This window comes from Salvelinus alpinus, chromosome 36 (assembly GCF_045679555.1).
Source record: "Salvelinus alpinus chromosome 36, SLU_Salpinus.1, whole genome shotgun sequence".
NCBI lineage: Eukaryota > Metazoa > Chordata > Actinopteri > Salmoniformes > Salmonidae > Salvelinus > Salvelinus alpinus.
The window spans coordinates 1,046,465-1,059,174 of NC_092121.1; the positions used below are offsets into that span (position 1 = coordinate 1,046,465).

Below are 12,710 nucleotides of genomic sequence, written 5' to 3' on the forward strand. Positions count from 1 at the left end.
CAACACGCGCCTTGCAGAGAACAGAAAATGGGGGACACGTTGTTCCAAGAGGGTTTATTCAACCTCAGACCGAGATAATCAACTCATTTTTCCTCTCACTTCCTCTTGACATCCAGGGGAAGGTGTATGACGTGCACGTATAGTCATACGTATCATGCCCATTTATAGGCAGGCACTTGAACACAGCATCGATTTCAGACTTTCCACTTCCTGGTCAGAAAGTGTGCTGCCAAATGAGTTGTGTTTTACCCACAGACAAAATTCAAACGGTTTTAGAAACTAGAGAGTGTTTTCTATCCAATAGTAATAATAATATGCATATTGTACGAGCAAGAATTGAGTACGAGGCCGTTTAAATTTGGAACGATTTTCCCCCAAAGTGAAAACAGCACCCCCTGTCCTCATCAGGTTTTAACAGTCTGATGGCCTTGAGATAGAAGCTGTTTTTTAGTCTCTCGGTCCCAGCTTTGATGCACCTGTACTGACCTCGTCTTCTGGATGATAGCGGGGTGAACAGGCAGTGGCTCGGGTGGTTGTTGTCCTTGATGATCTTTTTGGCCTTCCTGTGACATCGGTTGGTGTAGGTGTCTTGGAGGGCAGGTAGTTTGCCCCCGGTGATGCGTTGTGCAGACCTCACTACCCTCTGGAGAGCCTTACGGTTGTGGGCGGAGCAGTTGCCGTAACAGGCGGTGATACTGCCCGACAGGATGCTCTTGATTGTGCATTATTCATTTCTTTACACTTGTGTGTATAAGGTAGTTGTTGTGAAATTGTTAGGTTAGATTCCTTGTTAGATATTCCTGCATGGTCTGAACTAGAAGCACAAGCATTTCGCTACATACACATTAACATCTGCTAACCATGTGCATGTGACAAATACAATTTGATTTGATTTCGTCATTATGGCCAAACAGTTCTATTTTTGTTTCATCAGACTAGAGAACTTTTCTCCAAAATGAACGATCTTTGTCCACATATGCAGTTGCAAACCGTAGTCTGGCTTTTTTTATGGCGACTTTGGAGAAGTGGCTTCTTCCTTGCTGAGCGGCCTTTCAGGTTATGTCGATATAGGACTCGTTTTACTGTGGATATAGATATTTTTGTACCTGTTTCCTCCAGCATCTTCACAAGGTCGTTTGCTGTTGTTCTGGGATTGATTTGCAATTTTCACACCAAAGTACGTTCATCTCTAGGAGACAGAACGCGTCTCCTTTCTGAGCGGTATGACGGCTGCTTGGTCCCATGATGTTTATAATTGCGTACTATTGTTTGTACAGATGAACGTGGTACCTTCAGGCGTTTGGAAATTGCTCCTAAGGATGAACCAGACTTGTGGAGGTCTACGATTATTTTTCTGAGGTCTTGGCTGATTTATTTTGATTTCCCCATGATGTCAATCAAAGAGGCACTGAGTTTGAAGGTAGGCCTAGAAATACATGCACAGGTTCTCCTCCAATTGACAAAAATTATGTCAATTAGCCTATCAGAAGCTTCTAAAGCCATGACATCATTTTCTGGTACTTTCCAAGCTGTTTAACTTCTTATGGCTGGGGGGGGGGGGGGGGGGGCAGTATTGAGTAGCTTGGATGAATAAGGTGCCCAGAGTAAACTGCCTGCAACTCAGTCCCAGAGGCTAAGATATGCATATTATTAGTATATTTGGATAGACCATATTGCACTTCCTAAGGCTTCCACTAGATGTCAACAGTCTTTAGAACCTTGTTTGATGGTTCTACTATAAAGGAGGGGGGAATGAGGGCTCTTTGAGTCAGGGGTCTGGCAGAGTGCCATGAGCTGACCTCGCGCGTTCACGTGAGAGTTAGCTTGCATTCCATAGCATTTCTGAAGACAAAGGAATTCTCCGGTTGGAACATTATTGAAGATTTATGATAAAAACATCCGACAGATTGATTCTATACATCGTTTGACATGTTTCTACGGACTGTAATGGAACTTTTTGACTTTTCGTCTGGACCTAGTGATCGCGCGTCATGAATTTGGATTTGTGAACTCAAGGCAACAAGCAAACAACAAGGAGGTATTTGGACATAAATGACGGACTTTTTAAACTAAACAAACATTTATTGTGGAACTGGGATTCCTGGGAGTGCATTCTGATGAAGATCATCAAAGGTAAGTGAATATTTATAATGATATTTCTGACTTATGTTGACTACACAACATGGCGGATATCTGTATTGCTTGTTTTTGTTGTCTGAGCGCTGTACTTAGATTATTGCATGGTGTGCTTTTTCGGTAAAGCTTTTTTGAAATCTGACACAGCAGTTGCATTAAGGAGAAGTTTATCTAAAGTTCCATGCATAACACTTGTATTTTCATCAATATTTATGATGAGTATTTCTGTAAATTGATGTGGTTCTCTGCAAAATCACCAGATGTTTTGGAACTACTGAACATAACGCGCCAATGTAAACTCAGATTTTTGGATATAAATATGAACTTTATCGAACAAAACATACATGTATTATGTAACATGAAGTCCTATGAGTGTCATCTGATGAAGATCATCAAAGGTTAGTGATTCATTTTATCTCTATTTCTGCTTTTTGTGACTCCTCTCTTTGGCTGGAAAAATGGCTGTGTTTTTCTGTGACTAGGTGCAGACCTAACATAGTCGTTTGGTGTGCTTTCATAGTAAAGCCTTTTTGAAATCGGACACTGTGGTGGGATTAACAACAAGTGTATCTTAAAAATGGTGTAAAATACTTGTATGTTTGAGGAATTTTAATTATGAGATTTCTGTTGTTCTGAGATTTCTGTTGTTTAAAACCTCCATAAGAGGTTTTAAAGGCACAGTCAACTTAGTGTATGTAAACTTCTGACCCACTGGAATTGTGATACAGTGAATTAGAAGTGATATAATCTGTCTGTAAACAATTGTTGGAAGAATTACTTGTGTCATGCACAAAGTAGATGTCCTAACCGACTTGCCAAAACTATAGTTTGTTAATAACAAGACATTTGTGGAGTGGTTGAAAAATGAGTTTTAATGACTCCAACCAAAGTGTATGTAAACCTCTGACTTCAACTGTACATAAAGTGCTTTAATATTTCTAAATTGTAAAATGTAGGTGCATCCATGACCAGCTCTGAAACCAGATTGCATAGCGGAAAAGGTACGGTGAGATTCAAAGTGGTCGGTAATCTGTTTATTAACTTGGCTTTCGAAGACCTTAGAAAGGCAGGGCAGGATAGTAATAGGTCTGTAGCAGTTTGGGTCTAGAGTGTCTCCCCCTTTGAAGACGGGGATGACTGCGGCAGCTTTCCAATCTTTGGGAATCTCAGACGATACGAAAGAGAGGTTGAACAGGCTAGTAATTGTGGTTGCAACAATTTCAGCAGATCATTTTAGGAAGAGAGGGTCCAGATTGTCTAGCCCGGCTGATTTGTAGAGTTCCAGGTTTTGCAGTTCTTTAAGAACATCAGCTAACTGGATTTGGGTGAAGGAGAAATAGGGGAGGCTTGAGCGAGCTGCTGTGGGGAGTGCAGGGCTGTTGACCGGGGTAGGATTATCCAGGTGGAAAGCATGGCCAGTCGTAGAAAAATGATTATTGAAATTCTCAATTATAGTGGATTTATCGTGGTGACAGTGTTTCCTAGCCTCAGTGCAGTGGGCAGCTGGGAGGAGGTGCTCTTATTCTCCATGGACTTTACAGTGTCCCAGAACTTTTTTGAGTTTGTCCTACAGGATGCAAATTTCTGCTTGAAAAAGCTAGCCTTGGCTTTCCTAACTGCCTGTGTATATTTGTTCCTGACTTCCTTGAAAAGTTGCATATCACGGGGGCTATTCGATGCTAATGCAGAATGCCACAGGATGTTTTTGTGCTGGTCAAGGGCAGTCAGATCTGGAGAGAACCAAGGGCTATATCTGTTCCTCGTTCTACATTTTTTGAAAGGGGCATGCTTATTTAAGATGGTGAGGAAGGCACTTTTAAAGAATGACCAGGCGTCCTCTACTGACGGGATGAGGTCAATATCCTTCCAGGATACCCGGGCCAGGTCGATTAGGAAGGCCTGCTCGCTGAAGTGTTTTAGGGAGCTTTTGATAGTGATGAGGGGTGGTCGTTTGACCGCAGACCCGTTACGGATGCAGGCAATGAGGCAGTGATTGCTGAGATCTTGGTTTAAGACAGCATAGGTGTATTTGGGGGGCAAGTTGGTTAGGATGATATCGTTGAGGGTGCCCGTGTTTACGGATTTGGGGTTGTACCTGGTCGGTTCATTGACAATTTGTGAGAGATTGAGGGCATCAATCTTAGATTGTAGGATGGCCGGGGTGTTAAGCATGTCCCAGTTTAGGTCACCTAGCAGCACGAGCTCTGAAGATAGATGGGGGGTAATCAGTTCACATATGGTGTCTAGGGCACAGCTGGGGGCAGAGGGTGGTCTATAGCAAGCGGCAATGGTGAGAGACTTGTTTCTGGAAAGGTGAATTTTAAAAGTAGAAGCTCGAATTGTTTGAGTACAGACCAGGATAGTAGGACAGAACTCTGCAGGCTATCTCTGCAGTAGATTGCAACTCCACCCCCTTTGTCAGTTCTATCTTTAAACAGATTCAGATCTGTCTAAACCAACTCTTAGTGTCCTGATTCAGATCTGTTTAAACCAACTCTTAGTTTCCTGATTCAGATCTGTTTAAACCAACTCTTAGTTTCCTGATTCAGATCTGTTTAAACCAACTCTTAGTTTCCTGATTCAGATCTGTTCAAACCAACTCTTAGTGTCCTGATTCAGATCTGTTTAAACCAACTCTTAGTTTCCTGATTCAGATGTGTTTAAACCAATTCTTAGTGTCCTGATTCAGATCTGTTCAAACCAACTCTTAGTTTCCTGATTCAGATCTGCTCAAACCAACTCTTAGTTTCCTGATTCAGATCTGTTTAAACCAACTCTTAGTTTCCTGATTCAGATGTGTTTAAACCAACTCTTAGTTTCCTGATTCAGATCTGTTCAAACCAACTCTTAGTTTCCTGATTCAGATCTGTTCAAACCAACTCTTAGTGTTATTATTCATTATTTATTTATGATTTGTATTAATCAAGGCATAATCAGGATTAATTTAGTATTGTTTAGAAACGTGTTATCTACTCCCTAAGACGGAAAATTACTCCAGTCATCATCCACAGTTCAGTTACTATTGGGCAAAGCACAACCCAAAACACAACCAAAACAAACTGCAAATGCAACCAATGAGTTTGGAACCAAATACTACACTTTTGACTACTTTAATACACTATAAGTAAATTGATCAGAATATTTACGACTTCTTCAAATTATCAAAGTATGGGGGGACTAGATACATAAAGTGCTTTCATTTCTAAATGGTGAAACAGATATGTATGAAAATACCCTCAAATGAAAGGTAACATTATATACTGTCACCTCATGTGAAACATTTGATCTCAAATCCAAAATGTTGGAGTATAGAGCCACATTTAAAATGTTCGTTTCACTGTCAAAATAGATATGGTGTGGACTGTATACTCAATACAATCTAAATCTGATACCTCACTGTCTGTCTTCTGACTGATACTGCTTTTTAAACTAGTCTGGTCAGTCTACTCAAATATATACTTTATATTTTTCACATATGGCAGGTTTCAGGACACTGATATATCTGAAAATGTTGAAAAAATATCCTGCCACTATTTTCACCATCAAAGAATAACAGTGTGATTTTAATATGATTTTACTCTTTGTCAGGCTGTCACGCTGTCTAGTCACAGAGGAAGGCTGTGCTTCTCTGGTCTCAGCTCTGAGGTCAAACCCCTCACACCTGAGAGAGCTGGATCTGAGCTACAATCACCCAGGAGCCTCAGGAGTCAGACTGCTCTCTGCTGGACTGGAGGATCCACACTGCAGACTGGAGAAACTCAAGTACGTAGAGGGTTTATGTCAATGTTCATATCAGAAATGTTTGACTTATCAGGCTAGTTAAGACAAACATTCTTACCACCACTTGGACAGAATTATATGTTACTGTGTGTGTGTGTGTGTGTGTGTGTCCAGTGTGTATGTGTGTGTGTGTGTCCTGTGTGTGTGTGTGTGTCCTGTGTGTGTGTGTGTCCTGTGTGTGTGTGTGTGTGTGTGTGTGTCCTGTGTGTGTGTGTCCTGTGTGTGTGTCCTGTGTGTGTGTGTGTGTGTGTGTCCTGTGTGTGTGTGTGTCCTGTGTGTGTGTGTGTGTGTCCTGTGTGTGTGTGTGTCCAGTGTGTGTGCACTGTGTGTGTGTGTGTGTGTGTCCTGTGTGTGTGTGTGTGTGTGTGTGTGTGTGTGTGTGTGTGTGTCCTGTCTGTGTGTGTGTCCTGTGTGTGTGTGTGTGTCCTGTGTGTGTGTGTGTGTGTCCTGTGTGTGTGTGTGTGTGTGTGTGTCCTGTGTGTGTGTGTCCTGTGTGTGTGTGTGTGTCCTGTGTGTGTGTGTGTGTGTGTGTGTGTGTGTGTGTGTGTGTGTGTGTGTGTGTGTGTGTGTGTGTGTGTGTGTGTGTGTGTGTGTGTGTGGGTGTGTGTGTGTCCTGTGTGTGAGTTCAGGTGTATCACTCAAAGACTGTCTGTTCTTCTGCTTACCTCTACAGTGTGGAACATGGTGGAGAGTACACAATGAAACCTGGGCTTAGAAAATGTGAGTGTTGACTGCTGTGAAGAATATGACTAAGAATAAGTCTTAATTCAAGTTAAGTCAAAGTCAAAGACCACCATCATTACTTACTTGGTCATATTAAATATCAGCTGTAGTTCTACAGAAGCAGAAATCAGGGACACCAAAGTTTACAAAGAGTTGCTTTGACAATGTGTGTGTGTGTGTATGTGTGTGTGTGTGTGTGTGTGTGTGTGTGTGTGTGTGTGTGTGTGTGTGTGTGTGTGTGTGTGTGTGTGTGTGTGTGTGTGTGTGTGTGTGTGTGTGTGTGTGTGTGTGTGTGTGTGTGTTCAGTGTGTGTGTGTGTGTAATTAATGGGAATAAGTGTGTTTTATATTACCATACAGTATAACATATGATCATTCAACAAGTCTCAAGTTACCTTAACTTCTCCTTTTGATACCTAGAAACATCTACATTAAATGAATTAGTGAAAAGTGAGTTAACATTCTAATGTAAATGATGACGATTTCTAATATTTACATTTACATTTAAATGTAATATTGTGTCTGGTTTCATCCATCAGATGTCTGTGATCTCACACTGGACCTAAACACAGTACACAGACACCTCTCTCTGTCTGAGGAGAACAGAAAGGTCACATGGAGGACAGAGAAGCAGCCGTATCCTGATCACCCAGAGAGATTTGAGGACTGTGGACAGGTGCTGTGTAGAGAGGGTCTGACTGGGCGCTGTTACTGGGAGGTAGAGTGGAGTGGGAGAAGGGCTGAAATAGGAGTGACATATAAAGGAATCAACAGGAGAGGAGGGGGTGATGACTGTTGTCTTGGATACAATGACAAGTCCTGGAGTCTGTTCTGCTCTAAAAACAGTTCCATTGCCTGTCACAATAAGAATCCCACTACCATAGATGTCCCCTCCTCCAGCTCCCACAGAGTAGGAGTGTATCTGGACTGGCCAGCCGGCACTCTGTCCTTCTATAGAGCCTCCTCTGACACACTGACCCACCTGATCACATTCACCTCCACATTCACTGAGCCCCTCTATCCAGGGTTTGGGGTTTGGAATGATGACTCGTCAGTGTCCCTGTAAACAATAACCACGGTAACTGACACCAACACACACACACAGTGGACACACACACACACTGGACAAACACACAGAGGACACACAAACACACACTCACTGGCCACACAGGCTCACACACACACGCACGCACGCACGCACGCACGCACGCACGCACGCACGCACGCACGCACGCACACACACACACACACACACACACACACACACACACACACACACACACACACTGGACACACACACACACACACTGGACACACACACACACTTGACACACACACACACACACACACACTGGACACACACACACACACTGGACACACCCACACACACACACACACTGGACACACACACAGAGGACACACAAACACACGCATTGGACACACACTGGACACACAAGCACTGGACAAACACTGGACACACACATACTGGACACACACTGGACAAACACTGGACACACACATACTGGACAAACACTGGACACACACACACTGGACACACACTGGACACACACATACTGGACAAACACACACACACAGGACACACACACACGTTGGACACACACACACTGAACACTCACACACTGGACACACACACACACTGAACACACACACTGGACACACACACACTCACTGTGGACACACACACACCCACATACAATGGACATTCACACACTGGACACACACACTGGACACACGCTGGACACAAACTGTACACACACACAAACACACACTGGACACACACACAAGGATACACACTGGACACACACACACACACACACTAGTTTATCCTGTAAATACACTTAACTCAAATATAAATGGCCCACACACACACTGCAATGGAACATTATAATTGTATGTGTCCACATAACTGAGTATGTGACTAACCTTGTGAAACTGTAATATTATAATGTCCTGTTCTTGGGAGTAGATTCCTGTGTTGCTGTCTCCTGTATCCTTGTATAGATAAAAAGGGAAGGTAGAGTCCTGCCCAAGAACAGATATGAAGATATGCAATGCTTCTGAATTCAGTCTACTCTGTGCTGTGGAACTCTGTTTATTTGTGATCTCAGAGAGAATAACAATCTTGGTTTGACTTGGACTCCAGCAGATCCTCAATTTTATATATCCATGACAACACCCACACACACATGACAAACACACACCAGTTTGTGCCAGTTTTTCCTGAAATGTTCCATACATACAATAAGCTGAATTTTCTCACATTTTGTGCACAAATTTGTTCGTTGGCAATTTGAATGCACAGAGATACCGTGATGAGATCCCATTGTCGTGCCATTCATCCTCACCCATCACCTCATGTTTCAGCATGATAATGCACGGCCCGATGTCGGAAGGATCTGAACACAATTCCTGGAAGCCTGAGTACTCACCAGACATGTCACCCATTGAGCATGTTTGGGATGCTCTGGATGGACGTGTACGATAGCGTGTTCCAATTCCCGCCAATATCCAGCAACTTTGCACGGCCATTGAAGAGTAGTGGGACAACATTCCACAAGCCACAATCAACAGCCTGATCAACTCTATGTGAAGGAGATGTGTCGTGCTGCATGAGGCAAATGGTGGCAACACCAGATACTGACTGGTTTTCAGATCCACACTCCTACTGTTTTATTAAGTATCAACAGATGCATATCTATATTCTCAATCATGTGAAATCTGTAGATTAGGGCCAAATGAATTTAGTATTTCAACTGACTGATGTCCTTATATGAACTGTGACTCAGTAAGATCTTGTTGGGTTTATTTTATTGTTCAGTATTAATAAAAAGATCAGTTGTACATGTTTTATGTTTGATATGATGTTAGTAACACTGAAGTCATTCCATCCTTTCACTAAATGGTAGTAACAATAAGTCATTCCATCCTTTCACTAAATGTTAGTAACACTCTGAAGTCATTCCATCCTTTCACTAAATGGTAGTAACACTAAGTCACCCCATCCTTTCACTAAATGGTAGTAACACTAAGTCATTCCATCCTTTCACTAAATGGTAGTAACACTAAGTCATTCCATCCTTTCACTAAATGGTAGGTAACACTAAGTCATTCCATCCTTTCACTAAATGGTAGTAACACTAAGTCATTCCTTCCTTTCACTAAATGGTAGTAACACTAAGTCATTCCATCCTTTCACTAAATGGTAGTAACACTAAGTCATTCCATCCTTTCACTAAATGGTAGTAACACTAAGTCATTCCATCCTTTCACTAAATGGTAGGTAACACTAAGTCATTACATCCTTTTACTAAATGGTAGTAACACTAAGTCATTCCATCCTTTCACTAAATGGTAGTAACACTTAGTCATTCCATCCTTTCACTAAATGGTAGTAACACTAAGTCATTCCATCCTTTCACTAAATGGTAGTAACACTCTGAAGTCATCCCATCCTTTCACTAAATGTTAGTAACACTAAGTCATTCCATCCTTTCACTAAATGTTAGTAACACTCTGAAGTCATTCCATCCTTTCACTAAATGGTAGTAACACTAAGTCATTCCATCCTTTCACTAAATGGTAGTAACACTAAGTCTTTCCGTAATTTCACTAAATGGTAGTAACACTAAGTCATTCCATCCTTTCACTAAATGTAAGGGAACACCCCCCTGACATGGACAAAAATGAATGGGAAGTCATTGGCACCTTCCAAAACATATACACGATGTACAATACCACTCAATTCGGCGTCGTTTCATCCAAAACTGATTGCAAATGCCATATGGCAAATGCCAATTGTAACACTCCAAAAATCCCATAGATGGCGAGTGCGCTTTACCGTAACTTTTCATATTGCAAAAGTAACACAAGTCAAGACCCAAGAGTAAAATGTTGAAAATGTGAACATTTTTGCAAAAACTTATCACCCCCTTAAAAAAGTGCTTTCTGGACCGTTTTTCGAAATTCTTTCGATTTTTATGTCAATTACACATGTTTAAGAACCAGTGTATCTTTCATTTGCCATACAACAAGTATTTTTATGTAAAGTTTATGATGAGTTCTTTGGTCAGATTAGGTGAGTGTCCAAAATATCTCCGGAGATTCTGGTGAATCGATGCTACGTATTCACAATGTATAACCAGGATTTGTAGCTATAAATATGCACATTTTCGAACAAAACATAATTGTATTGTATAACATGATGTTATAAGACTGTCATCTGATGAATTTGTTCAAGGTTAGTGATTAATTTTATATCTTTTGCTGGTTTTTGCGAAAGCTACCTTTGCGGTGAATAAATGCGTTTGTGTGTTTGGCTATTGTGGTAAGCTAATATAATTCTATATTGTGTTTTTGCTGTAAAACACTTAAAAAATCGGAAATATTGGCTGGATTCACAAGATGTTTATCTTTCATTTGCTGTACAACATGTATTTTTCATAAATGTTTTATGATGAGTATTTAGGAATTTCACGTTGCTCTCTGTAATTATTCTGGCTGCTTTGGTGATATTTTTGATGGTAGCTGCAATGTAAAACTATGATTTATACCTCAAATATGCACATTTTCGAACAAAACATAAATGTATTGTATAACATGTTATAAGACTGTCATCTGATGAAGTTGTTTCTTGGTTAGTGACTAATTTTATCTCTATTTAGTCGGTTTTGTGAAAGCTACCTATGCGGTGGAAACATGGTGAAAATATGCGGTTGTGTGTTTGGCTATTGTGCTTAGCTAATAGAAATACATATTGTGTTTTCGCTGTTAAACATTTTAAAAATCGGAAATGGTGGCTGGATTCACAAGATGTGTATCTTTCATTTGCTGTCTTGGACTTGTGATTTCATGAAAATTATATTATATGATATCCCTGTCCCGTTAGGCTAGGCTATGCTAGTCAGCTTTTTTGATGAGGAGGATCCCGGATCCGGGAGAGAGAAGCGGTAGAGGGTTAATGCCACACGGTCAAGGTTAGGCTTGCACAGATCGGGAGGACCTCAGGAACGTTCCTGAGGTCAAATTGTGCTTCTAACCTTAACGGTTCTCTCTCTGTCTCCCAAAAGCAAAAGACTTGAAATTGAGGTCAAGGTTCATTTGGGTCCTTCTTCTTGTCACTGTTGCTGCGCTCAGACCGAGCGAGCTACGGTCAAGCGGGGCATCTCGTTGAACTCGGCACGGCCTAGAGATAATGGTAATGCCATTGTAGGCTCTGTGTGTCTTTAAGCACCGTACTTTTTCACTCCATCCTTGCTGTGTGTGTGTGTGTGTGTGTGTGTGTGTGTGTGTGTGTGTGTGTGTGTGTGTGTGTGTGTGTGTGTGTGTGTGTGTGTGTGTGTGTGTGTGTGTGTGTGTGTGTGTGTGTGTGAGAGAGAGCTTTTCTTTGACATCTGTTTAGAGAAATTACTGATTTACAATTCATGAGGGTTGCCTAATCACACATATGAAGTTTTGAAAAGATCTGACCTTTTTAACCCTTCGAAACAGCCCCTATGACACCATATTAAGGTACTTCCGGTTGACACAGGAAGCTGAAAGTGAACACATATCCTCCTTGGGGTAGGCCCTTATATAATTTTGAGTTTTAAGTCTTTATGTTAAGAACTGACTTATTTACAGAGGGTTAAATGAGTGTGTGTTATTTCATAAAATCACAGAATTCTCGCAGAGCTTCGAAACCCACTTAAAAAATGTTCGTCTGAACACACTGCAACTGGATCTGTAACTTTTTGGGGAAAAAAACTCCTTTTTGTGAACATTACCAATTGTACAATGTAAAATTTCTCTTAAATTACGATAGATACATGGCTGGTTCTTTTTTCCCTGAAACCGTAGGTTTATGTACTTTGACGTGAAGCGGTAAAATTAGCGCTCTTTTTTTAGTTTGACCTTTAATCCCAGAAAAATGGCCATAACTCAAAAAGCGTTGAGGCCTCGACGCCATCTTGTTCGGGGCCAACTGCCCATTATGCCAAACCTATGCTCACCAAGTTTCGTCTTCGAAATCTTTTCCGTTTAGGAGAAAAGGCCACGTTCATTTGCAATATGACT

At 41.4% G+C, this 12,710-nt stretch overlaps 1 protein-coding gene across 3 annotated transcripts in view; it reads left to right on the plus strand.

Annotated features, from left to right (window-relative positions):
* The window catches only part of LOC139565274 (NLR family CARD domain-containing protein 3-like), a 118,923-nt gene that overhangs the window by 99,799 nt on the left and 6,414 nt on the right, over positions 1-12,710 (plus strand). For 2 of the 3 annotated variants that reach the window (XM_071385469.1, XM_071385472.1), the window contains 2 exons: positions 5,725-5,898; positions 6,590-6,636. In XM_071385469.1, coding sequence (XP_071241570.1) covers positions 5,725-5,898; positions 6,590-6,636 — 221 coding nt within the window. Of the gene's footprint in view, positions 1-5,724; positions 5,899-6,589; positions 6,637-7,177; positions 9,501-12,710 lie in introns of those variants that run through there. The other variant, XM_071385470.1, reaches the window with a different exon arrangement.